General features: G+C 41.0%; 1 protein-coding gene across 1 annotated transcript in view; it reads left to right on the forward strand.

Moving 5' to 3' along the window:
* The window catches only part of psd2 (pleckstrin and Sec7 domain containing 2), a 122,809-nt gene extending 103,634 nt beyond the window's left edge, over positions 1 to 19,175 (forward strand). Inside the window, exons 5-14 of the mRNA XM_034181523.1 lie at positions 747 to 859; positions 1,099 to 1,157; positions 2,683 to 2,772; positions 3,099 to 3,142; positions 3,264 to 3,454; positions 3,750 to 3,820; positions 4,247 to 4,404; positions 7,397 to 7,541; positions 9,270 to 9,413; positions 18,945 to 19,175. Coding sequence (XP_034037414.1) covers positions 747 to 859; positions 1,099 to 1,157; positions 2,683 to 2,772; positions 3,099 to 3,142; positions 3,264 to 3,454; positions 3,750 to 3,820; positions 4,247 to 4,404; positions 7,397 to 7,541; positions 9,270 to 9,413; positions 18,945 to 19,175 — 1,246 coding nt within the window. The remainder of the gene's footprint in view (positions 1 to 746; positions 860 to 1,098; positions 1,158 to 2,682; positions 2,773 to 3,098; positions 3,143 to 3,263; positions 3,455 to 3,749; positions 3,821 to 4,246; positions 4,405 to 7,396; positions 7,542 to 9,269; positions 9,414 to 18,944) is intronic.
* The last annotated feature ends 6,210 nt before the right edge of the window (positions 19,176 to 25,385 follow it).

The following is a 25,385-nucleotide window of genomic DNA, read 5'->3' on the forward strand; positions in this document are numbered from 1 at the left end:
TATCCAGCAACTTCACACAGCCATTGAAGAGGAGTGGACCAACATTCCACAGGCCACAATTGACAACCTGATCAACTCTATGCGAAGGAGATGTGTTGCACTGCATGAGGCAAATGGTGGTCACACCAGATACTGACTGGTATCCCCCCCCAATAAAACAAAACTGCACCTTTCAGAGTGGCCTTTTATTATGGGCAGTCTAAGGCACACCTGTGCACTAATCATGGTGTCTAATCAGCATCTTGATATGGCACACCTGTGAGGTGGGATGGATTATCTCAGCAAAGGAGAAGTGCTCACTATCACAGATTTAGACTGGTTTGTGAACAATATTTGAGGGAAATGGTGATATTGTGTATGTGGAAAAAGTTTTAGATCTTTGACTTCATCTCATACAAAATGGGAGTAAAACCAAAAGTGTTGTGTTTATATTTTTGTTGAGTGTATTTGCAACTCAATAGTGCAGCTGAGGCAAAATGGAGTCAGAAGAATAAACAAATATTTCATGACATTTCGTGACAGGCATACCCACATGGTGTATGACCACACTGTCTAACTGAGACACATGCTTCTTATATTTACAAAGTAAAATGCTTTGTGTCCTAAGATTTCCAGCAACAATACAAACTGTATGTTCCTCCTCCAAATCTAATTAATGATGATGCTAACTCAATCCTGTTCTTCTACATACATATTAGAAAATGTTTGACGCTTATTGATCTTGTGATGTCATTTGTGTGTAACAGGAACTTCTTAAAGGCTTTTCCACTCATGGGGGAGACCCAGGAGAGAGAGAGGGTGCTTGTCCATTTCTCAAGACGCTTCTGCCACTGCAACCCACAGACACCCACCTCTGAAGGTCAGAGATAATGGAAATAATAAGCACTGAATTTAACATAAAATACAACAGCACAGTGAGGATTCTGTGGGTGAAAGAAAATAAGTGCAAGAAAAAGAATCACCATAAAGTTTGTGCGTGTTTGTGTCAAACTGTCCACATCAATGTCAGCTGACCAAACATTACTTTATCGGTGCTGTTAGCACCGATAAAGTGTTACATTTACATTTGTTTGAAAGTTATGTCTTGTTTCCTTGCAGATGGAGCCCACACATTAACTTGTGCCCTCATGCTACTCAACACAGATCTGCACGGTCATGTATGTCCTAAAAATTGTTGTTGTGCTTGCTCTGCAGGATTCCCTGCCCAGTAAATTTCCTTAGAGAAAAATATAAACACGGGTCTTTGTAAGCAATGTCATCGCCTCGTTTAGCTCCTCTTCTCTATTTCTTGTTCTTTTTCATTTTCTCTTGTCAGCCGTTCCCTTCTTCCATTGCTCTCCTCTCTGCCTCCCCTCCCTGGCCTACTTTCTGACCTGTCTCTTTCTGTCTCTCCTCTCCTTGAATACTCTCATCACTTCATTTTTTAAACTGGAGCACTGTGGTCAGGGCAGCACAACACAGTGACGATCTCATATCCTGTCTTTTGCTTTCCCTCGACCCTCCTGTTCATCTCGACTCAGCCGCTGCTAATGGGACTTTTTAGTTAAAATGCCTCCTTTGACTAATAATGTTTTCTTTCTGTGTGTCAACTGAATTCTCTCCCTCCTTTTAAAAACTCTTCCATCGCTAATCATGTCTGGTCCCTGGTCTCTGTCTACCCCTGCAGGTGGTAAGTATGCTTACACCACTAACATTCCTCATTCCTTGTTGTTTCTAGATGTTTCTCTTTGGTCAATTAATGCTCTGATGATGCATGGCCATTGCTCTATATTTCGTATGTCCCTTGCAAACAAAAATTTGGGGGGTATATAGGAATCACCATGTTCACCTGTCTGTCTCTTCATGAATCTTATAAGTGCAACTTCTAAACCATTTGGTGGATTTCAGTGAAATGTCACACAGTGGTAGCACATCATATAAAGATGTGCATGAATTCTTTCCTGGAGCAGCACCTCCACTCTATTCACCAACCTTCCTACAACCTTTTTGGAGCTGCTTTTTATGACAGAATTAGGAGGCTACACATGTGGACAGTTTCTTTTCATGCTCTTCTACAGCAGTGATTGATTAAACAAACAAGGTTTGTTATAAATATATACACTCAACAAAAATATAAACGTATGTTGCAATTGAACACATTTTCATTTGCAGTTTTTTTTCCCTTTACAGTAAAAATGGTTGTCTATTACAAGATGTCATCTCAGTGAAATTTTAATAATGAGCCATAATAATATTCAAATTGTTTGATGATGTCAATGATGAATCAGGATAGGTTTTCTTTCACTTCTCTATCTGTTCAGGTTATAATCTTGATTGGTGTGTAAATGCTGTATAAAGTACTGCACAAATATGAGCACCTTCAACAGACTCATACTCTGGTGCTGCTTATTAAATAGAGGAACAGTGATATAAAAGGTGATACTTGGTAATATCTCTGACACCTTGTCACCATCACTGCTACCAGTGTAACAGCAGCATAACATTGCCATCAAGTGGTTGATGACAGAACTCCATGAGCGTTGGAGCAAACAAGGTGGATTGAGGTCATCAGCTGTTTTTAGAATTACAGTTTAGTGCTGTTTTACACATACATTATTTTTTTCATGGAATAAAATAATAAGAAGCTCAGGCTTCAAGTGAATTTATTCTTTTGTATCTTTCATCTGTTTGTGGTTTGCTCAGAACATTGGAAAGAAGATGTCTTGCCAACAGTTTATCAGTAACCTCGACGGCCTCAACAATGGCAAAGACTTCCCAAAAGACTTACTGAAGGTACAAACCTGTGTTAAAACACTACGTCTTACTATCGGCCATCGTTTTCTCATGTAGTTCATCTGGTGCAGGGGTGGCTAGTTCGGTCCTCGAGAGCCACCTTCCTGACACTGTTTGTTGTCTCCCTGCTCCAACACACCTGAATCCAATGAAAGACTCGTTAGCAGACTTTTAATGAGCCTTTCATTGGGTGCAGGTGTGTTGGAGCAGGGAGACAACTAAGAGTGTCAGGAAGGTGGCTCTTGAGGACCAAACTTGGCCACCCCTGATGTAGTGAAATGAATCAAGCTCCCGTGTTGACAGCGTTTCTTGTCTTACCCACACAGGTCTTGTATAACTCAATCAAGAATGAGAAGCTTGAGTGGGCAGTGTGAGTCTGCATTTTCTACTCATCACAAGTCACAGTGTTTAAAGTAGCCAGGTTTGTACCTACACATTGAAACGAGTTTCCATGGTTTATCTGAATGGGTGGTTTTTGTGCACGCACACAGCGAGGAGGAGGAGCTGAGGAAGAGTCTGTCTGAGCTGGTGGAAGAGCAATGTGAGGGCGGCAATAAACGTGTTGCCAGGGTAACAGACGGCAGTAACCCTTTTATTGCCATCCCTATCCTCCTCAATGCTGTCACCTACAAACATGGAGTGTTGACCCGCAAGAGCCACGCTGATATGGACGGAAAAAGAAGTGAGTGTGCGTGTGTATGCACACGTGACGCCATTTATTTTATTTGTTTAACATTGCCAAATTTCTCTGTTGGAAAATTTTAAAAGAATAATGAAAAATGTTTTTTTTTTCTTCTTTGTGTATTGTTGTCCCTTTCTCGCCTTTTGTGTCTGTCTTCCATCATCTCCTTCCCTTGTAATTCTTGTAATTTTTCTTTTTCTGTTTTTCCTTCTGCATGCCTTTTTTAACCTTTCTGTCGCTGTCTCTCCTTCATTCTCTCTCTGTCTTTTGGTCTGTCTCTCCCTCTCGTCCCTAGCCCCGCGAGGTCGCCGTGGTTGGAAGAAGTTCTATGCGGTTCTGAAGGGGATGATCGTGTATCTCCAGAAGGTACCGCAACTCGCCCTCTGCTCCGTTGCCATAGAAACACACATCCACCGCTGCTGTCACTGCGGTGGTGGATGCTGCTAGCTGCTCTTTTGTGTGTGTGTGTGTGTGTGTGTGTGTGTGCGTGATGGAAAGACCAATAACAGGAAATAAGGTAATATGTTTTTATTGATCATGTGTCTGGTTGTGAAATCTGAATTTGCAAAAAAGTAATGTTTTGCTGTCATGAGGGCATCTTATTTTCACTTCATGACTGAAAGTGTTGGTAGAGATCAGAGATGGCGATTTGGGGACATACTGTGTCACTTAATGATGCCAGCTGTGACCACCCAAGGGTGCTGGTGCCCTTGAGCACTAATGTCAGTTTTTCTGTAGACAAACGCACAGAGGTTTTCCACATGACTAATTGAGTAACTTTTTGACCATCAGGATGAGTACAAGCCTGACGCAGACCTTTCAGAGGTAGACCTGAAGAACGCAGTGCGGGTCCACCATGCGTTAGCCACTCCAGCCACGGACTACAGCAAGAGAGTCAACGTACTGAAGCTGAAGACCTCCGACTGGAGAGTTTTTTTACTGCAGGCCCCGTGAGTTACACCAGATCTCCTTGAGATACTTTCAAATCAAATCAAATCAATTTTATTTATATAGCGCCAAATCACAACAAACAGTTGCCCCAAGGCACTTTATATTGTAAGGCAAGGCCATACAATAATTACGGAAAAACCCCAACGGTCAAAACGACCCCCTGTGAGCAAGCACTTGGCGACAGTGGGAAGGAAAAACTCCCTTTTAACAGGAAGAAACCTCCAGCAGAACCAGGCTCAGGGAGGGGCAGTCTTCTGCTGGGACTGGTTGGGGCTGAGGGAGAGAACCAGGAAAAAGACATGCTGTGGAGGGGAGCAGAGATCAATCACTAATGATTAAATGCAGAGTGGTGCATACAGAGCAAAAAGAGAAAGAAACACTCAGTGCATCATGGGAACCCCCCAGCAGTCTAAGTCTATAGCAGCATAACTAAGGGATGGTTCAGGGTCACCTGATCCAGCCCTAACTATAAGCTTTAGCAAAAAGGAAAGTTTTAAGCTTAATCTTAAAAGTAGAGAGGGTGTCTGTCTCCCTGATCCGATTTCATTACACTCCAGTTTCTGGTAACAATAAAAATAACTTCGAAATTATGAAACTGCAAATTTGGACGAATGTCTAGTTTGCTGTTGTTGCCTGCAGCTCTTTGAATATACCAGAACTTTTCTTATGTAATGTGATGGACAATTGCATAAAAAGAAACATCAGTCATGTCATTTCTCTCTTTCTGTCTCTGTGTTTCTGTCTGTCTCTGTGTTTCTTTTCCTCTCTCTGTCTCTGTGTTTCTCTCTGTCTGTTTCTTTTCCTCTCTCTGTCTCTGTGTTTCTCTCTGTCTTTGTGTTTGTCTCTGTGTTTCTTTTCCTCTCTCTGACTCTTTTTTTTTCTGTCTCTGTGTTTCTGTCTGTCTCTGTGTTTCTCTCTGTCTCTGTGTTTCTTTTCCTCTCTCTGACTCTTTTTGTTTCTGTCTCTGTGTTTCTCTCTGTCTCTGTGTTTCTTTTCCTCTCTCTGACTCTTTTTGTTTCTGTCTCTGTGTTTCTGTCTGTCTCTGTGTTTCTGTCTGTCTCTGTGTTTCTGTCTCTGTGTTTCTTTTCCTCTCTGACTCTTTTTGTTTCTGTCTCTGTGTTTCTGTCTCTGTGTTTCTTTTCCTCTCTGACTCTTTTTGTTTCTGTCTCTGTGTTTCTCTCTGTCTCTGTGTTTCTTTGACTCTCTCTGACTCTTTTGTTTGTCTGTGTGTTTCTGTCGGTCTCTGTGTTTCTCTCTGTCTTTCTTTTCCCCTCTCTGACTCTTTTTGTTTCTGTCTCTGTGTTTCTGTCTGTCTCTGTGTTTCTTTTCCTCTCTGACTCTTTTTGTTTCTGTCTCTGTGTTTCTGTCTGTCTCTGTGTTTCTCTCTGTCTCTGTGTTTCTTTTCCCCTCTCTGACTCTTTTTGTTTCTGTCTCTGTGTTTCTGTCTGTCTCTGTGTTTCTGTCTCTGTGTTTTTCTCTGTCTCTGTGTTTCTCTCTGTCTCTGTGTTTTTCTCTGTCTCTGTGTTTCTTTTCCTCTCTCTGACTCTTTTTGTTTCTGTCTCTGTGTTTCTGTCTGTCTCTGTGTTTCTGTCTCTGTGTTTCTTTTCCTCTCTGACTCTTTTTGTTTCTGTCTCTGTGTTTCTGTCTGTCTCTGTGTTTCTCTCTGTCTCTGTGTTTCTTTGACTCTCTCTGACTCTTTTTTTTTCTGTCTCTGTGTTTCTGTCTGTCTCTGTGTTTCTCTCTTTCTCTGTGTTTCTTTTCCCCTCTCTGACTCTTTTTGTTTCTGTCTCTGTGTTTCTGTCTGTCTCTGTGTTTCTTTTCTTCTCTGACTCTTTTTGTTTCTGTCTCTGTGTTTCTGTCTGTCTCTGTGTTTCTCTCTGTCTCTGTGTTTCTTTTCCCCTCTCTGACTCTTTTTGTTTCTGTCTCTGTGTTTCTGTCTGTCTCTGTGTTTCTTTTCCTCTCTGACTCTTTTTGTTTCTGTCTCTGTGTTTCTGTCTGTCTCTGTGTTTCTCTCTGTCTCTGTGTTTTTCTCTGTCTCTGTGTTTCTTTTCCTCTCTGACTCTTTTTGTTTCTGTCTCTGTGTTTCTCTCTGTCTCTGTGTTTTTCTCTGTCTCTGTGTTTCTTTTCCTCTCTCTGACTCTTTTTGTTTCTGTCTCTGTGTTTCTGTCTGTCTCTGTGTTTCTTTTCCTCTCTCTGACTCTTTTTGTTTCTGTCTCTGTGTTTCTGTCTGTCTCTGTGTTTCTCTCTGTCTCTGTGTTTCTGTTCCTCTCTCTGACTCTTTTTGTTTCTGTCTCTGTGTCTATATCTCTGCCTCCCTCTCTCGCTCTGTCTGTCTCTGTTTTTGCCTCTGTCTCTCTCTTTCTGTCTCTATCTGTCTCTCTCTGTGTGTCTGTCTGTCTCTGTGTTTCTGTCTGTCTCTCTATTTCTTTTCCTCTCTCTGACTCTTAGTTTCTGTCTCTGTGTCTATATCGCTCTGTCTCTCTCTCATTCTCTGTATCTTCCTGTCTCTCTCTCTCTGTGTCTGTCTCTCTCTGTTTCTGCATCTGTCTCTTTCTCTCTCCCTCTGTTTCTGTCTCTCTCACTCTATTTTAATTTTTAATTTCAGTGAAGCTTTATTGACATGGGAAACATGTTTACATTGTCAAAGCAAGTGTTACGTAGAACAAAAAATATAAATAAAAATTAAGATGTACATACAGTTAACAATATTCTACAGTAAATAAATGTGTAAACAGGAGATATGGGATTAAAATAAAAGTCAAAATTGTGCTTTTGGTGTAATAGTATATTATCCTACAAAATGTTATATTATACATAGATAAAGTGACGCATCAGTTTCATCTCTCTGTCTCTCTCTGTATCTGTCTCTCTCTGCCTTTCACTGTCTGTCTCTCTGACTCTGTATCTGTCTCTCTCTCTCTGTCTCTCGCTGTCTCTGTCTTTCTGCCTCTCTCTGTCTGTCTGTCGCTGTCTCTGGCTCTGTCTCTCCAGGAGTGAGGAGGAAATGATGTCTTGGATCTTCCGGATAAACCTGGTGGCAGCACTGTTCTCCGCACCAGCTTTTCCTGCTGCTATCGGCTCCATGAAGAAATTCTGTCGGCCCATCCTGCCCTCCTCATCCACCAGACTCAACCAGGTAAACTCATGCTGATCACCTTGATTCTAACTATACCTTAAGTACTATATGTCTAAAACCACTACATAATCACCTGAAAATTTAGTCTTAACCTGAACAAGTAAGTGATAGCCTTTTGGGAACCTGCGTTTTGTCCACAAATATGAGGTGAGTACCACATAATTTCTCCCTGTACTCCTGCAGGAAAACAGCAAGTGCAGCTGTTTTCCACAAAGCTCTTGTTTGCTATATTTCTGTGTAGGCTCTCAGTTGTCCAGGTGGTATCCATAGTAGAGAAGCTTGAATCTTCGACTGGACTGGGGTGCTTGACGCAAGGACGTTTCGCTTCAAATCACAGAAGCTTCCTCAGCTAAAATTCTTGCTCTGGAAGTCTGACTTCTGTCTGACTCTTGTAGAGAAGAATAAAACAGAAGCCAACAAAAGCTGGAGTTTTAAACCTAACCAGACCCTTCCTACTGAGAGGCAAACTGCTATAGGCTAGTGACTAAACAATAGCTCTAATTAGCAACTATTGTGCTGTAGTTAGCACACCTAATGGCAGGACAGCTGTTCCTCTAATGATGGGATGGATGCCTTTCTGATGGCTCCCTTGATGACGTGAATGACTCATTACCATGAACAAAAGACTGAAACTCCTTTGACCTGAGTACCCCATTGTAAATGGGATAAAGTGTGTCTCAGACCTCCTCCCCGGTTAAGGCTGGGTTTCAAACGTTTCACAAAGAATGCCTCCTTGACCCCTCTCTCAAACCATTTCTTCTCTCTGGCTAATATTTTAACTTCCTTGTCCTCAAACGTGTGGTTAGTGTCTTTGAGGTGGAGGTGAACTGCAGACTGCGGTCCACTGGCACCCTCTCTGCGGTGCTGGTATAGCCTTTTGTGTAAAGGTTGCTTCGTTTCACCTATGTAGTGTTCGTTACAGTTTTCCTGACATCTAATAGAATACACTACATTGCTCTGTTTGTAACTAGGGATCATGTCCTTAGGGTGAACTAATTTCTGTCTCAAGGTGTTAACCGGTTTAAAGTAAACTGGGATTTTGTGCTGTCTGAAGATCCTCTGTAGTTTTTCCCCTACTCCTGCTAAATAAGGGAGAGACACTCCTCTTCTTCTTGTCTCCGTCTCCTGTCTATCTGGTCTCTTTGTTCTCTGGGACTTCTGCACTTTGTCCAGGGACCATCGTGGGTACCCACATACTGTGAGGGCTTTCCGGACAAGTTGTTGTTCTTTAGCCCTTCCCTCTGCAGTTGTGGGCACCTGTAGGGCTCTGTGTTGAAGCGTCCTGATCACCCCGAGCTTGTGTTCAAGGGGGTGGTTTGAGCCGAAGAGCACATATTGGTCAGTGTGAGTTGGTTTTCTGTAAACCCCTGTCTGGAGCTGCCTGTTCTCTCCAATCGTAACATCACAGTCCAGGAAGGCTAAATGGTTGTTTCTGGCATCCTCACTTTGAGGAAGTTGAGGACTTTACAGAACACATCAACTCGGTGGACGCCAATATCAAGTTCACACGTGAAGCAACCCAGTCCAGTCGAAGATTCAAGCTTCTCTACTATGTTTGCTATATATTTCACTCTTACACTGTTTTTAATGGCATCAAGCACAGATCTTCCACTTTAAAAGATCCGATGATGGTTGGGCCATTTTGCATATTCTGATAGTGTGTGCTTGTATCTGATTGGCTGTTTTATTTTTTTCCTATTGTGTTTCTGTGGCCTCTGATTGGTTAAGGAGGAGCAGCTGCTGAGTCATGAGAGCAAGCTAAAGCAGATGAGCCTTGAGCTGGAGGAGCACCGGAAAAACCTGCCCTCATGTGACCCCAAAAGCCGCGAGTGGGAGGAGTACCGCCTGAAAGAGCACTACCTCACGTATGAGGTACAGTCTTTGAACAACATTTCTGAATTCTTCTTTTTATCCACATCAAAGAATAGCAAGCGTATATAATCAACAAGCATGACGATGGCCAGTGTCACCTGTTTGTTGTTTAATTTTCATGTGACTCTTATCTTTTCGTAACCTTTATCAAACCACTTCTGAAACCAGGATCTGCCCTGGCTCCTATAAACCACCCCGATATAGGAGAAAACTGGGACATTACTCTTTTATTCCCAGAATGAAGTGCTTAGAAGAAAAGGCTTCTCTTTTTTTGTTTGTTTGTTCACGTACTTTTTAACCACTAAGGACCTCTCATACTACACATGCAAACGCAGCGCTTGGCTCTAAAACTCATTATGTTCAATAAGAAGCTTTGTGCAAATGACATGTCACGGTGCAAAGGACAAAAGCCAAGCTTGCACGATGCTCTGATGTGATTGCGCACCGCTGCTTGATGTCAAACTCACCATGGTCGACGTTTATCTCAATCCAACTTTCACTACTGTGCGCTGTGACGTATCTATATATGTCCAATAGAAACGAGACATCCAGGACAAAACCGCTGCTAAAAAGAGCTGCTAATTTATACTCAGCAGGTATATAAAGAAAATCCTTACAAATGTTTTTTTTATCTCAACATTCATTTCTGATTAATGTACATTTTGAAGTTAAAAAATGTTTCTTACATTAGAAAACCTGTAATTAATATAGTTTGAAGTAAAAAAAAAAGGTTCTTCAGAAATTGTTGATGTTTGTCTTTAAATTAATACCATAACTTGTCTGTTGTTGTTGCTTCAGAGATGATTTCTTTATTAACATGACAATAAACCTTAGACATTTATTTGTGGACAAATAAAATAGCATGAACATTAATGTGTACATTTTAAAGTCAGGTAGAATTATTCATTCATACCACCATTTCAACCAGGAAAAAAAAACACTGTAAATAAATATAAATACAGTTGTATGCAAAAGCTTTGGCACCCCTGATAATTTTCATGGTTTTCCTTTATAAATCATTGGTTGTCTGGATCAGAAATTTCAGTTAAATATATCATATAGCAGACGGATGCACTGATATTTGAGAAATGAAATGAAGTTTATAGTATTTACAGAAAGTGTGCAATAATTATTTAAACAAAATTAGTCAGGTGCATAAATTTGGGCACCCTTGTCATTTTATTGATTTGAATACATTTAGCACTAATTATTGGAACACAAAATTGGTTTGGTAAGCTCATTGACCCTTGACTTCCTTACACAGGTGAATCCAGTCATGAGAAAGGGTATTTAAGGTGGCCATTTGCAAATGTTTACCCTCTTTGTATCTCTTCTAGTGAGTGGTAACATGGGAGCCTCTAAACAACTCTCAAGTGACCTGAAAACAAAGATTGTTCAACATCATGGTTTAGGGGAAGGATACAAAAAGCTATGTCAGCGATTTCAGCTGTCAGTTTCCACTGTGAGAAACATAGTGAGGAAATGGAAGATCACAGGCACAGTACTAGTTAAGGCCTGAAGTGGCTGGCCAAGAAAAATCTCATAGTCAATCATGCTCGAAAGACCTACAACATGATCTTGCTGAAGATAGTGTCTCTATGCATCGTTCAACTATACAGCGCACTTTGCACAAAGAGATTCTGTAATGTAGAGGAAGCCCTTTCTGCTTACATGCCAGAAACAGTCACTTGAGGTAAGTTAAAGCACATTTGGACAAGCCAGCTTCATTTTGGAATAAGGTGCTGTGGACTGATGAAACTAAAATTGAGTTATTTGGACATAACAAGGGGCGGTATGCATGGCTGAAAAAGAACACAGCATTCCGAGAAAAACACTTGTTACCTACAGTAAAATTTGGAGGTGGTTCCATCATGCTGTGTGGCCAGTGCAGGTCTTGGGAATCTTGATAAAGTTAAGGGTCACATGGATTCCAGTCAATATCAGCAGATTCTTGAGAGAACAATGTTCATGAATCAGTGACAAAGTTGAAGTTGCACCGAGGCTGGATCTTTCAACAAGACAACAACTCTAAACACTGCTCAAAATCTACTAAGGTATTCATGCAGAGGAACAAGTACAATGTTCTGAAATGGCCATCTCAGTCCCTAGACCTGAATATTATTGAAAATCTGTGGTGTGATTTTAAGCAGGCTGTCCATGCTCAGAGACCAACAAACCTGAGATGTTTTGCAAAGAAGAATGGTCCAAAATATCTTCAACCAGAATCCAGACTCTCATTGGAAGCTACAGGAAACGTTTAGAGCAGTGGTCTCCAAACTATTTCAGAAAGGGCCGAGAGGGTGAAGGTTTTCTTTGCAGCCACTGACTTCAGCAGGTGATTTCACTGATTAACATCCCTTTGAGCAGGTGGGATGAGTTCATCAGTGAAATCACCTGCTGGACTCAGTGGCTGCAAAGAAAACCTGCACCCCCTCGGCCCTTTCTGGAATAGTTTGGACACCACTGGTTTAGAGGCTGTTATTTCTGCAAAAGGAGGATCTACTAAATATTGGAGTGTTTTTTCTGTTGGGGTGCCAACGTTTTATGCACCTGCCTAATTTAGGAGATGACGTAGGAATGACTGCAGTGTGTCTGTTAAAGATTAATGTATATTTTCTACACTCACATTTCATTTACTCTTGATGATTATTTGTCAGCACATGTAGTCATGTGAAATAAACCTCATGATGCAGGACACTTCCTAAGTAATGGAAACTGATGTGCCTTGATAGACAGAGTGGCTTCAACTCAGAACATGGCAACATTTTGGTTCCAACTGCCCTAAACTATTGAATGAACCTTTAATGTTTTCAACATTTTTTTTAAAATCATTTAACCACATACAGCAACACATCCAGGTACAGATGTTATCAACAATAAATATAAAAATAGTTAAGCTATCAAATTTACATCAACGTACAATTTATAATGAATTATTTAATTAATTTAAAGCCTTATTTATGCAGCTGCTGCTCTTTAACTCCATGTCATACAATGATGTGCGTGACAGTGTTAAAGTTCTCCGTCTCTGGATTATGCTTTATTCTGGACTAATGTGACCCTCAACAAGATTTTCTTTCTACAATCATCACCTCCAATTCAAAGGTAAGCTGTACATTTTCCTCTTTTATTGACTTTGTGTTGTAAATATGCAGACTTTTCTGATCTCTTTCTAATCAGTGTGCACACTGCAGAAACTGTTATAATATGGCAGACGAAGAAGTAAAAGCAGAAAAGTGTCAAATCACAGTCTTTTGCTGTGTCTGATTTAACAGGTGTATGTCCAGGCTGTGGGTCAGAGTCTGAGCACTGTGTGGAAAAAAAATAAACGGTCGGGCTTTTAATCAGGGAAATGACTCCGGTCCCACTTTACTCAAATCGGCGAGTGTCAGTCCTGAACTTTACAGTGAGGAAAATAAGTATTTGAACGCCCTGTGATTTTGCAAGTTCTCCCACTTAGAAATCATGGAGGGGTCTGAAATTTTCATCTTAGGTGCATGTCCACTGTGAGACATAATGTAAAAAAAAATCTGGAAATCACAATGTATGATTTTTTAATAATTTATTTGTTTGTTAGTGTTGCAAATAAGTATTTGAAAACCTGTGAAAATCAATGTTAATATTTGGTACAGTAGCCTTTGTTTGCAATTACAGAGGTCAAATGTTTCCTGTAGTTTTTCACCAGGTTTTCACACACTGCAGCAGGGATTTTGGTCCACTCCTCCATACAGATCTTCTCTAGATTTTTCAGGTTTGGAGTTTCAGCTCCCGCCAAAGATTTTCTATTGCGTTCAGGTCTGGAGACTGGCCAGGCCACTCCAGGACCTTGAAATCCTTCTTACAGAGCCCCTCCTTAGTTGCCCTGGCTGTGTGTTTGGGGTCATTGTCATGCTGGAAGACCCAGCCATGACCCATCTTCAATGCTCTTACTGAGGGAAGGAGGTTGTTTGCCAAAATCTCACAATACATGACCCCATCCATCCTCCATTCAATACGGTGCAGTCGTCCTGTCCCCTTTGCAGAAGAGCACCCCCAGAGTATGATGTTTTCACCCCCGTGGTTCATGGTTGGGATGGTTTTCTTGGGGTTGTTCTCATTCTCTAAACATGGTAAGTGGAGTTGATTCCAAAAAGCTCTATTCTGGTCTCATCTGACCACATGACCTTCTCCCATGCCTCCTCTGGATCATCCAGATGGTCACTGGTGAACTTCAAATGGGCCTGGACATGTGCTGGCTTGAGCAGGGGGACCTTGCTGCCCTGCAGGATTTTAAACCATGACAGCATCATGTGTTACTAATGTAATCTTTGTGACTGTGGTCCCAGCTCTCTTCAGGTCATTGATCAGGTCCTCCTGTGTAGTTTTGAGCTTTCTCAGAATCATCCTTACCCCACAAAGTGAGATCTTGCATTGAATCCCAGACCGAGGGAGATTGACAGTCATGTTGTGTTTCTTCCACGTTCTAATAAATAATCATAACAGTTGTTGTCTTCTACCAAGCTGCTTGCCTGTTGTCCTGTAGTCCATCCCAGCCTTGTGCAGGTCTACAGTTTTGTCCCCGGTGTCCTTAGACAGGTCTTTGGTCTTGACTATGGTGGACAGGTTGGAGTGTGATTGATTGAGTGTGTGAACAGGTGTCTTTTATACAGGTAACAAGTTCTAACAGGTGCAATTAATACAGGTAAAGAGTGCAGAATAAGAGGGCTTCTTAAAGAAAAATTAACAGGTCTGTGTGAGCCAGAATTCTTGCTGGTTGGTAGGTGTTCAAATACTTATTTGCAGCAGTAACATACAAATAAATTATTAAAAATCATGCATTGTGATTTCATGATATGCACACTCTTAAGGCTATGAAATTGGGCTATTAGTAAAAAAAGTAGAAAAGGGGGTGTTCACAATAATAGTAACATCTGCTGTTGACGCTACAACTCAAACTGTTATGTTCAAACTGCTTTTTTAGCAATCCTGTGAATATCTCATACCAGGTATCATGGATCAGTTTGAATATGTCAAAATACTTGAAGAGGTCATGTTGCCTTATGCTGAAGAGGACATGCCCTTGAAATGGGTGTTTCAACAAGACAATGATCCCAAGCACACTAGTAAACCAGCAAATCTTGGTTCCAAACCAACAAAATTAATGCCTCGCAGATGTGAAGAAATCATGAAAAACTGTGGTTATACGACTAAATACTAGTTTAGTGATTCACAGGATTGCTAAAAAAGCAGTTTGAACATAATAGTTTTGAGTTTGTAGCGTCAACAGCAGATGCTGCTATTATTGTGAACACCCCCTTTTCTACTTTTTTTTACTAGTAGCCCAATTTCATAGCCTTAAGAGTGTGCATATCATGAATGCTTGGTCTTGTTGGATTTGTGAGAATCTACTGAATCTACTGGTACCTTGTTTCCCATGTAACAATAAGAAATATACTCAAAACCTGGATTAATCTTTTTAGTCACATAGCACTACTATTATTCTGAACACTACTGTAAATCTGATTCAAAGTCATTCCCTGCAAGCTGTTTGGATATACATTCCTTTATTTTCACTCATTAATATTTGCACAGAAAACAGCACAATTAAAATTTTTTTTATAGTCCCTTATGTTTAAAGAAATGAAACGTACATGCAAACATGCATTTTAGAACTTAAGAATTGTTTAGATGCTTTAATTAGGAAAAATGTTACATTTCTTTTTGACATTCTATTGACTCCTCGATGGAGGGGCATGGGGGCCCTCAAACAATTTGTAGCAACATTTTCAAGTAGCTTAAACCCTTGTACTATATTTAGCTCTGATTTTTAAAATGAATGGCCTAATTGTGTTTATTTATATTGGTGGAAGGTAACAACTCACAGCATCACATGTGTGTTTTCAGCTGTGTAGAACATGTTCAAGTAGGTCGGTTAAATTCTCAGTACCTCAAGACTAAGTACTGTTGTGAAATTTATGATGCAAACTTGACCATTGTAAACACTTAAGCATTTTCACAATTAATTTGTTAATGTTTGTAGACCAAACCTGAACCCATTATGATCTACTGTACGCGTGTTTCTGTGCAATTTCTGCTTAAATGATAGTGAAACAAAATAAAGGCATATTGTTCTTGAACCTGTGCAAAAGAGCTGTTTACTTTATGCCACCTGACAGGAAGTCTTACAATTTTAGGAAAATGAGTTCAAATTCATATTCAAATTGATGCATTCTAGGTTTCAAGTGTGTTGATGGAAACACTAAAATATTTACATAAATATTTTAAGAAGTACAGTTTTCAGGATGCTTAGTTCAGGAACACCACAACACAGATGCTTGGATTAACACCTGGTCTTATTACCTCCACCAATGGAGTCAGAGGAGGTTTTCACCCGTTTGTCTGTTTGTGAACAGCCTGGAGCCCACAATTTTTCATATATCGTTAAGAATTTTTTTACGCAAGATTCATACCCTGATAGGCAAGAACTAATTCAAATCAAGGTCATAGGTTAAAGGGCAAAGTCTGGAAAAATCTTGGACAGTTGGAAAAATCCCGTTCTTTAACATTGAATAAATTAAAAAAAAAATTCATAACTCTGTCAAAAAGATCACATTTCTTTTATTTTTGAGAGCTTTATGTAGGATGGCATCCTTTATGGCTCCTTCACAAATAGTGCGAAGTGTGGACGACGTGTGGACAAAAACGGTGAAACAGCACAAAACCATTTGAAATTAGCACACCACCAAACATCGCGCCGACAAGCAAGCGTGCATGATGCCAGCACAATGGTTTTGTACGCGACGGTGCAACACAATGCAAGCATTGTGTTCCATGGGATGAGCTGCACCACGTCTCGCTGCTGATTTGGAGGAAAATGAAATAAAAACCAGCTGTATAATTAGTGAATATCACTGGGTTGATAGAAATAATGTATAAAGGAGGACACAATACAGAACTCCGCGGTTAAATAATCATGGTTAAAAAACCCACAACATTCATAGGATTTGAACCTGTACGTGCACCACAATCGCTGTCTTGTAAATGGAGCGTGATATGGCTAAAATCAACAAGCAGACAAATGTATTTTCTCAAAAAAAGAAAAAAAAGTGCTGTGATAACTGACCAAACAGCATCTGCTACAGTGTGTTACTGCTGATATGTGACTGAAAGTGGCGTATGTGTCGTACTGTTGGCCTGTCATGTGGTCCTGCGGTGCCCCACTCATTGTCCTCTCAGACAGACATGGCGTTCAGTTCGCCTGCTGGATGTCCACATAAACCGATGCACCAGTCCAGCTGGACCTGTCAGTGTGCACTCTGCAGCCCGTCACAAGTGATATATGTTTTTATGTTTTCGATGTGAGTACAGCAAGCACACACACACGCGTGTGTCCGTCAGCATACAGTGCATGTTCTGCAGCTCTGCTGTCCAGGTCCAGCAATGTCAACAACTGCCACGCCCCCATCTGTTTAGCGCACAGACCAAAATGTCCCTCTGTGATCAGATGAGATGTGCCTCGCCTGAACCACACACGGGAACCACACGCATGCACGTGTTGGGGTGGGGGAGAGCGCGCAACACACACACACAACTCCGCAGTCATGTGGAACTTAGACAGATTTAACTCCCAGTATGACAGTGGTTGTCTGCAGTCTGTTGTTGTACCAAGAGTGCGACTGGCCACATATGTGTATGTATGAATGTATATTTTGTGCTGCTGAAACAAGACTTGCCGTGAGACTGTGTTGCATCTAACACATTCCAGAAATCTTTCTCCTTCATCTCGCAGCCTACCTGTGGGGCATATGCACTGATGATATTCATCATCACCCTTTCAATTTTCAACTTCACACTCATCACCCTGTCACACTTACTTAACCTCCAACACACTTAACATAATCTTCCTTTAAAATGACCCCAACACCATTTCTCTTCCTATTCTTACCATGATACAACAACTTGAACCCACTGCCTATGCTCGTGCTCTTACTTCTCTTCCACTTGGTTTCTTGCACACACAATATGTCTACCATTCTCCTCTCCATCATACCAGCCAACTCTCTCCCTTTATACCAGTCATACTGCCAACATTCAAAGTCCCGACTCTCACTTCCACCCTTTGGTCCATGAGCCAGTCATCAATTTAGACCTAATCGGCCCCACTTAAGGTGAGGAAACAACACTTAGAATCCAGCCTCAGTGAACCATTGCCTACACAAAAATGTAGTACAACCGTACCAGGGTGGTAGCTGTAACCAGGTTGGGGTCAGTGAAGAATTGCACAAAGGTCAAAATGTAAAACTGCTCTAGTCATGTTGAAAAACTATACCACATTGTTTGTCTGATCATAACTTTTCCTAAAAGGTATACTTTGGACTATCTATGACTGAATGTTCTGGAGTTATGAGGTAAAAACAGTAAAAAATGGTGACAAAGGTCAGTTTCAGTTTGTACAGGGGTCAAACATTGAAGTTGCAGCAATTTCAGTAAAAAATTATGCAAATTATTGGTTGAAATAAAAGGATTAATAAATGATATAGTTTCAGACTGTGTTGAATGTTTGGTCTTCAAAGTAAAGGTCAGAAAAGGTGCTATAACAGCTAACATATGTTACCCTGTAACGTGATAACTAAGCATGACAGATGGTGCAGATGGTTATTAGAACCCTATTAACTCAAACCAATCGCTTGGCGATGGCTGCAGCAAGCATGCACACGCTGCAGCCATCGCCAAGCGATATATGCTTATATTTATGTCCATGTGACGACAGCAAGCAGACAAACGCGCATCACAGTGGGCAGTTGTTAGTCCATGTCTGTCCAAAGACAGTGCATGTTGTCCAGCTGGGATGTCCAGAACGACAGCTGTCCACAGCCGCTTCTGTCGGCAGCCACACCTCCTGTCAGTTTAGCGCACAGACCAAAGCCACACTCGTGGGGAACTTAGACAAATTTCACTGCCAGCACGACAGTGATTGTCTGCTAACTGTTGTCGTGTTAATAGTGTGAATGGCCACACATTTTCTAAGTGCCAAACGAGCGGTGTTAGATGTTGGTGTTTGTCACCTGAAATTTGGCCGACACCTGCCGCGAGAGGGATCGATGGGTTCGCACAGCGCACACTCTGTCTTTCAGCTGCTGGTGTGTGCAAATAGATGTAGCAACAGGTGTATGAGGCAGCTACGATTTTACATGTTTTGCACACGATTCCTGGTTCATGCACACTTTCTGTGCAAATCGACCAAATTTGCGCTATGTATGAAGGGGCCCTTAACGTTAATGCCCTGCAGCGTTCTACCTTCCTCATTTATCCTGGCTTGGACCGACACTCACAATGCACAGCCCATGTGGCTGAGTTCTCAAACTGCTTTATAGTATAGCAAATTCATGTGCACAGTACACACACACACACTCGCATCACTGTGCTGACTTGCTGTCCACTGGTCTTGAGACTGGTGCCCACAGCGGGTTGTTTTATCTTTTCTGTTGTCTTTGTGGCTTTGTTTGCTTTAACAAAGCCATCCCTCCTTTTTCTTCCTCTCTCTGTGAGCAGAAAAGCCGGTATGAGACGTACATCAGCCTCCTGCAGGCCAAGCTCCTAGCAGAGACTGATGACCTTGAGAAGATCGAAGCCAGCGTGATGAGTGGCCTGATGATGGAGGGTTGCCTGGGCAGTCGTGAATGGCACCTCCGCAAGACACAGTCCTCCCCGTCCATCAGTCAAGCTCACGGTGGGTTTAATGGGAGGAGCGCTGGATGTGCTGCACCAACACAAAGGAACTGAGGATCAAAGAGGGAAGGAGGGTCAGAGACCACGGCTCACTGAATACCAGTCTTCTCAGCCACACTAGCGTGATCCCACAACTTCCTAGTGTTTTTTTGTTTGTAATTTTTTTTTTTTCAATTTTGGGCTCCACCAGTCCTCCTGTGCGTCACTATCCTCGCTACACTTGAGTAGTCCTGGAGATAGAGGAGATGAAGAGCCAGCCTTGATACTCAACAAGTGAACCTGCCAACGCTCGGCTCTTTGAATTTTTATTGCACAAAAAATGATCATAAATGTAATCACTATTTATAACATCATCAGTATTATTTTGAAATTTTGTTAAAATGTATTTCTAGCTCTGAGCAGCACCTGTGAGTAACTTATATATTAGTTAAGGACCAGAAAAAGGACTTGAAAGACTCGTGACGTGTTTGTGCAACACTCATCATCACAGCTGCCGCTGTGGTGTTCCACACGTCTGCTTTGTATTCTTTGCCCTGTGCTCCTCCTGCAGCCCAGGTCTCAGGTAGTGATTGATCCCAGGGTGCAGTTGGTACTTCTGTAGCTTTTTTTTTTTTTTTTTGGGCCTTTCTCTTTCACGCCCAGACTTACATAAGGACCTACGCTATATGTATGATGACCTGCAGTGCGTGCAGAGGCAGCAGCTCTGTTCCAGCGTTATAAAAACGTGACTCGAGAGCGCATCCACTACACTTTTAAAGCGACCTCTCAGAAGGATCAAGTACTCGCCATGTATAGCATATTTATTTATTTATTTAATTTGCCAGGCCTTTATTCACTCAATGAAGGGTTTAAGATGAGCCACGTGCATATAGTTACATAACGTCAAATGCTAATAGAACCGACCAAAAGGAACTGAGGGTTCTGCTTTTCACCGCAGAGCTGTTCCACGACAGGATCTGGAAGTAGAGTGCCTTAGTCGAGGGCACCTCAGCACTCAGTGTTGAGGACTTTGGGGAGTGTTACTCCAAGGCTTGTTAGAAGTCTTTTTCTCTGATTGTTGATATACCGTTACCACAAATGCTGATGTGTATTTAATTATTGTAGTTGATAGGACAAGTTTGTGACTGAAGGGAAGCACTGTGCTACAGTATGTTCTGTACCAGAGCACGCTGAGCTGACGTAGGACAAGACAACGTGAGGTTTCCTAAGGGCGATGCAGGAAAGTTGTTAGAATGAAGGATGAATGTGTGTTTGCACGTGCACGCACCCGGCATGTGCTTAAGTGGTTCCACTTGAGATATTGTAGCTGTAGGCAACAGGACTTAGTAAATAGAGCAGGGTCATGTTTTGAATGAAGCGTTTAAGAGTTCTGTTTAGCATGTTTGCTGAGGAACAATCCCGTGGCCTTCTGCTGTTTAAACTGCCATCTCATTCGAATCGAGATCTGTGGAAAGCCATCACGCTTGCCGCTGGTTTTACTGGTTTCCGAACAGGACATCTGGCAGTTCTGTGATGTGTGACATTGGTGATAGTTTATTAGGCCTTACTGGGCAGTTTCCAGCACTGATGTGTCCCAAACATTGCCATCATTTCTAGCAAATGAAGATGTTTTCGAGAAAGCAGGCTTAATTTGGAGTAGTTGATTGGAGAGTGCAGCAACAGGACTGCTTCTTAAAATATTAAAGAAGTCTGTACAGAATATAGATGGAAGCAGAAGAGGCTCCATTAACAGTGTGGCCTAAGTATAAGATTGTTACGGCATTGCAACAGAAGTTAAAATGGACACAAGTCCCAAACCACATAACCAACGTGTTCCTGGAGGACTTGTGTGACGTGAGGAAAGATGTGGTGGCTGGGGTGCTGGTACCGCTCTGTGTGAGCACCTTAATTGTTCCCAGTACATCCACACACACTCACACTTTTCCTCTTTCTAATTTCCTTACGACACAACTGTAGACCAGTGAGCTTGTGCTCCCCGCAGAATCTTGTTCCCAGGGCCGTGGATACACCATGAACAATCACTGCTCTGGATTAAGTGCTTCTGCTGCTTTGTCTATCATATCAGTCGTGACTGATGGGATCTGAGTTCCTTTGGGACTCAGCTGGAACCCTGGATCACAGCTGCAATCCTGAAATTGGATCTTTGTACAGACCAAAATGCTGAAATACAGCTGCGTTTTCAGAGAATAAATTGCATTTTCTAAAGCCGTACTGTTAGGATTAATAACCGCTTTCTTACAGGGAGACTTCCCCTTATAGTCACTTTGGCTGTTGTGCTAACTATTGTTTCCCAGCGTTCTAGGGTAGGTCTGTGCTGTAATATAGAATTGTGAAGAAAAATGTTTGTTTAATTTAAAAAGAACATTGACAACTTCGGCACTTTGATGTCATCATTAGATCTGTCTTATATTTTGTTTGTATATCTGAACTGTTTTTGACAGGATGCTCAAAATATGTAAAGGACATATTTACACGATATTTAGTCTGTGCTTCATAAAGTAAGCTTTTATACAGATGATATGCTTGTGTTTATTAAGTCTTTAACATGTGCTTTCAAAGGTTATGTAGCACCTTGACTGCCTATGCCTGGCATAAATCAGTGGACAGCACAGATTTTATGGCTTGTTTTGACCTGACACTGCCATTTTCTCACCGAGTCCTCACATTCTTTAAATAGCAAATGGCTTTGCACTTAAGGTTTGGTGTGGTCAGGCACAGTGCTGGTACATTGCTGTTGTAATGCAGCAGAAAGCAACTGTACTGTAGACCAACAAAAACCTGGTCTAAAATCTTGTGCAGAAGTTTTTTTTAAATTTTTTTTTAACTGTAAAGTGTAATATTTATTAGTTATTAGTTTAGTTATTAATTGATTAGTCATTGATTAATTGTTAATTTTCTCGATTAGTTATTAGGGCCATACAATGTTTAAAAAATGTTGAAAATGTCAGTCCATGTTTTCCAGAGCCCAAGACAATGCCTTCAAATGTCTTTTGTCTACAGCCCCAAAATACTCCATTTACTGCTAAATAGGAGTCAAGCAGCTAGTAAAATAAAAAAGTACATGTTCATATTTAAAAAGCTGAAATCAAAGCAAGAAGACTCAAAATGCTTAATCATTTGTCAAAATAGATTTCAATTGATTTAATAGTTGATTACAAATCAGTCATACTACAAAAACTGAATTGAAAACAACTCTAAAGTTAAATAAACCCATGTCAAAAAATGTTTTTAATGCTGGTTTGTACCAGGGCAGGACCATGGCTTAGTAGCACTGTTGCCTCACAGCAAGAAGGTCATGGGATGAAATCCCATCTGGCCTTTCTGTGTGAAGTTTTCATGTTCTCCCCGTGTTTGTGTGAGTTCCCTCTGGGTGGTCCGGCTCCCTCCCACATCCAAAGACGTCCAGGTTAGGTGGACTGGAAAAAAATAAAATAAATAAATTGAAACAGCCATGTCAGCCAGGGTGAAAGTAAGATTATTTAATAATTTCTGGATCAAGTTGAAAGAAATCTGAAAACACTGGGGTATGGAGTATACCAGAGAGAAATAAATCTCATTTGTGTATGTTCTTATATTAGTAGAATATACAATGTCAAAGTCATGTGACCACCAAACTGAGAAAAAAAAGCATTTCCATTCTATGAATTTTCTCTTAGAGAATATCTCAGGATGGAAAACCTGATGTGAAGAAAAAACCTGAGGCTATTTAAAAAGAGATAAATTGAGACTTATGAACGTGGGATTTCTAATTGAATCTCTAAATGAATGGTGTGATATCAACACAAAAAATAAATCATTTTCTAACCTTTATTCAGTAATTTTAGTCATTTCCCCCACATCATTTATATTACATATAATACACACTTACGAAAGCTCACAACACAATTTATTATTTATTTTTTATTTATTTAACCTTTATTTAAAGAGCTGACAATCCTATGTCAGCTTGTTGCTACACTCAAACGCTGCACAAAAGAAAACTTTAACCCAAGTTTAAGTCAGCGCATCATTGATTTATATTTAATCTAAAGGCTGATGACGCGGAATAACCCTAACCAACATGGCTTCTGCTGGCAACAGCTCACAGTCTGCATCCACCATCTAGTGGATTAAATAGAAATCGATGGATACACTCCTAAAAACACGCATACACATATACTGTATGCATATATATATATATATATATATATATAAAATGTTATTTGAAAAAAAATGTGATTAAGTGGAAGGGGGGGGGGGGGGGGGTTGGGGTCTGTATCCAGCAGCAACAAACTTGTTTTTGTTGGGTTTTTTTTGTTGTTTTTGTTTCATGTTTCCACCGGTCATGTTCGTTAATACAGTTAAAAAGCTGCTTCGAACAAAACAAAAGAAAAAACCTACAAAGGTAAGAACTGATCAATTTATATCAGCAGGACACATTACATAATCAATACAGAAACCAACTGAAATGCAAAATTTCTAATTAATCCTGTATACGTTATCAACCAAACGAGAAATAAATCAGCCTGAGACACACCACCACCTTGAGCTGATCACAATGTGGTAAATACTGCATGTTGAATCCGTGGGCCTTTGAGGAGCAGCTAATAAATTCTGAGACAATAAATAATCAAAAGGCTAAATATGTGCCATTAGAATAACAGCTGTGGTCAGATGTTTACATACATTCTTCATGACAAAGAATGTCATGGTAATTTTGTGGTTTTAATGATTTCTTTGTTTTTTCCAGTGGATTGATTGTACAGTATACTTCAATTACCGTATTTTTCAGACTATAAGTCGCACTTTTTTCCATGTTTTGGCTGGGGGTGCGACCTATACTCCAGAGCGACTTATAAATGAAAAATATACCGGTAGATTCTCAATTAATTTACCGTAATAAAACAATTTTACGTGAAAGAGTCGCTCTATGTTTTAAAATGGCCACCGGAAATGGAAATGCAATGCATCATGGGCACTGTAATATTTCGGCCGCCCTATAGGTCACGCTGATCACGATAACCAATCAGAGAACAGAACATTGGACGCATATTCCTCACCTCACCCAGACAATTACTGTGAAACAGCGTGTGAAGCAGACGAACAGGGTGCTTGCTGTTATTCCGGGAGGACTAACAAAACAGCTTCAACCCTTGGCTATCAATCAATCAATCAATCAATTTTTTTATATAGCGCCAAATCACAACAAACAGTTGCCCCAAGGCGCCTTATATTGTAAGGCAAGGCCATACAATAATTATGTAAAACCCCAACGGTCAAAACGACCCCCTGTGAGCAAGCACTTGGCTACAGTGGGAAGGAAAAACTCCCTTTTAACAGGAAGAAACCTCCAGCAGAACCAGGCTCAGGGAGGGGCAGTCTTCTGCTGGGACTGGTTGGGGCTGAGGGAGAGAACCAGGAAAAAGACATGCTGTGGAGGGGAGCAGAGATCGATCACTAATGATTAAATGCAGAGTGGTGCATACAGAGCAAAAAGAGAAAGAAACAGTGCATCATGGGAACCCCCCAGCAGTCTACGTCTATAGCAGCATAACTAAGGGATGGTTCAGGGTCACCTGATCCAGCCCTAACTATAAGCTTTAGCAAAAAGGAAACTTTTAAGCCTAATCTTAAAAGTAGAGAGGGTGTCTGTCTCCCTGATCTGAATTGGGAGCTGGTTCCACAGGAGAGGAGCCTGAGAGCTGAAGGCTCTGCCTCCCATTCTACTCTTACAAACCCTAGGAACTACAAGTAAGCCTGCAGTCTGAGAGCGAAGCGCTCTATTGGGGTGATATGGTACTACAAGGTCCCTAAGATAAGATGGGACCTGATTATTCAAAACCTTATAAGTAAGAAGAAGAATTTTAAATTCTATTCTAGAATTAACAGGAAGCCAATGAAGAGAGGCCAATATGGGTGAGATATGCTCTCTCCTTCTAGTCCCCGTCAGTACTCTAGCTGCAGCATTTTGAATTAACTGAAGGCTTTTTAGGGAACTTTTAGGACAACCTGATAATAATGAATTACAATAGTCCAGCCTAGAGGAAATAAATGCATGAATTAGTTTTTCAGCATCACTCTGAGACAAGACCTTTCTGATTTAGAGATATTGCGTAAATGCAAAAAAGCAGTCCTACATATTTGTTTAATATGCGCTTTGAATGACATATCCTGATCAAAAATGACTCCAAGATTTCTCACAGTATTACTAGAGGTCAGGGTAATGCCATCCAGAGTAAGGATCTGGTTAGACCCCATGTTTCTAAGATTTGTGGGGCCAAGTAC

This window comes from Thalassophryne amazonica, chromosome 11 (genome assembly GCF_902500255.1).
Source record: "Thalassophryne amazonica chromosome 11, fThaAma1.1, whole genome shotgun sequence".
NCBI lineage: Eukaryota > Metazoa > Chordata > Actinopteri > Batrachoidiformes > Batrachoididae > Thalassophryne > Thalassophryne amazonica.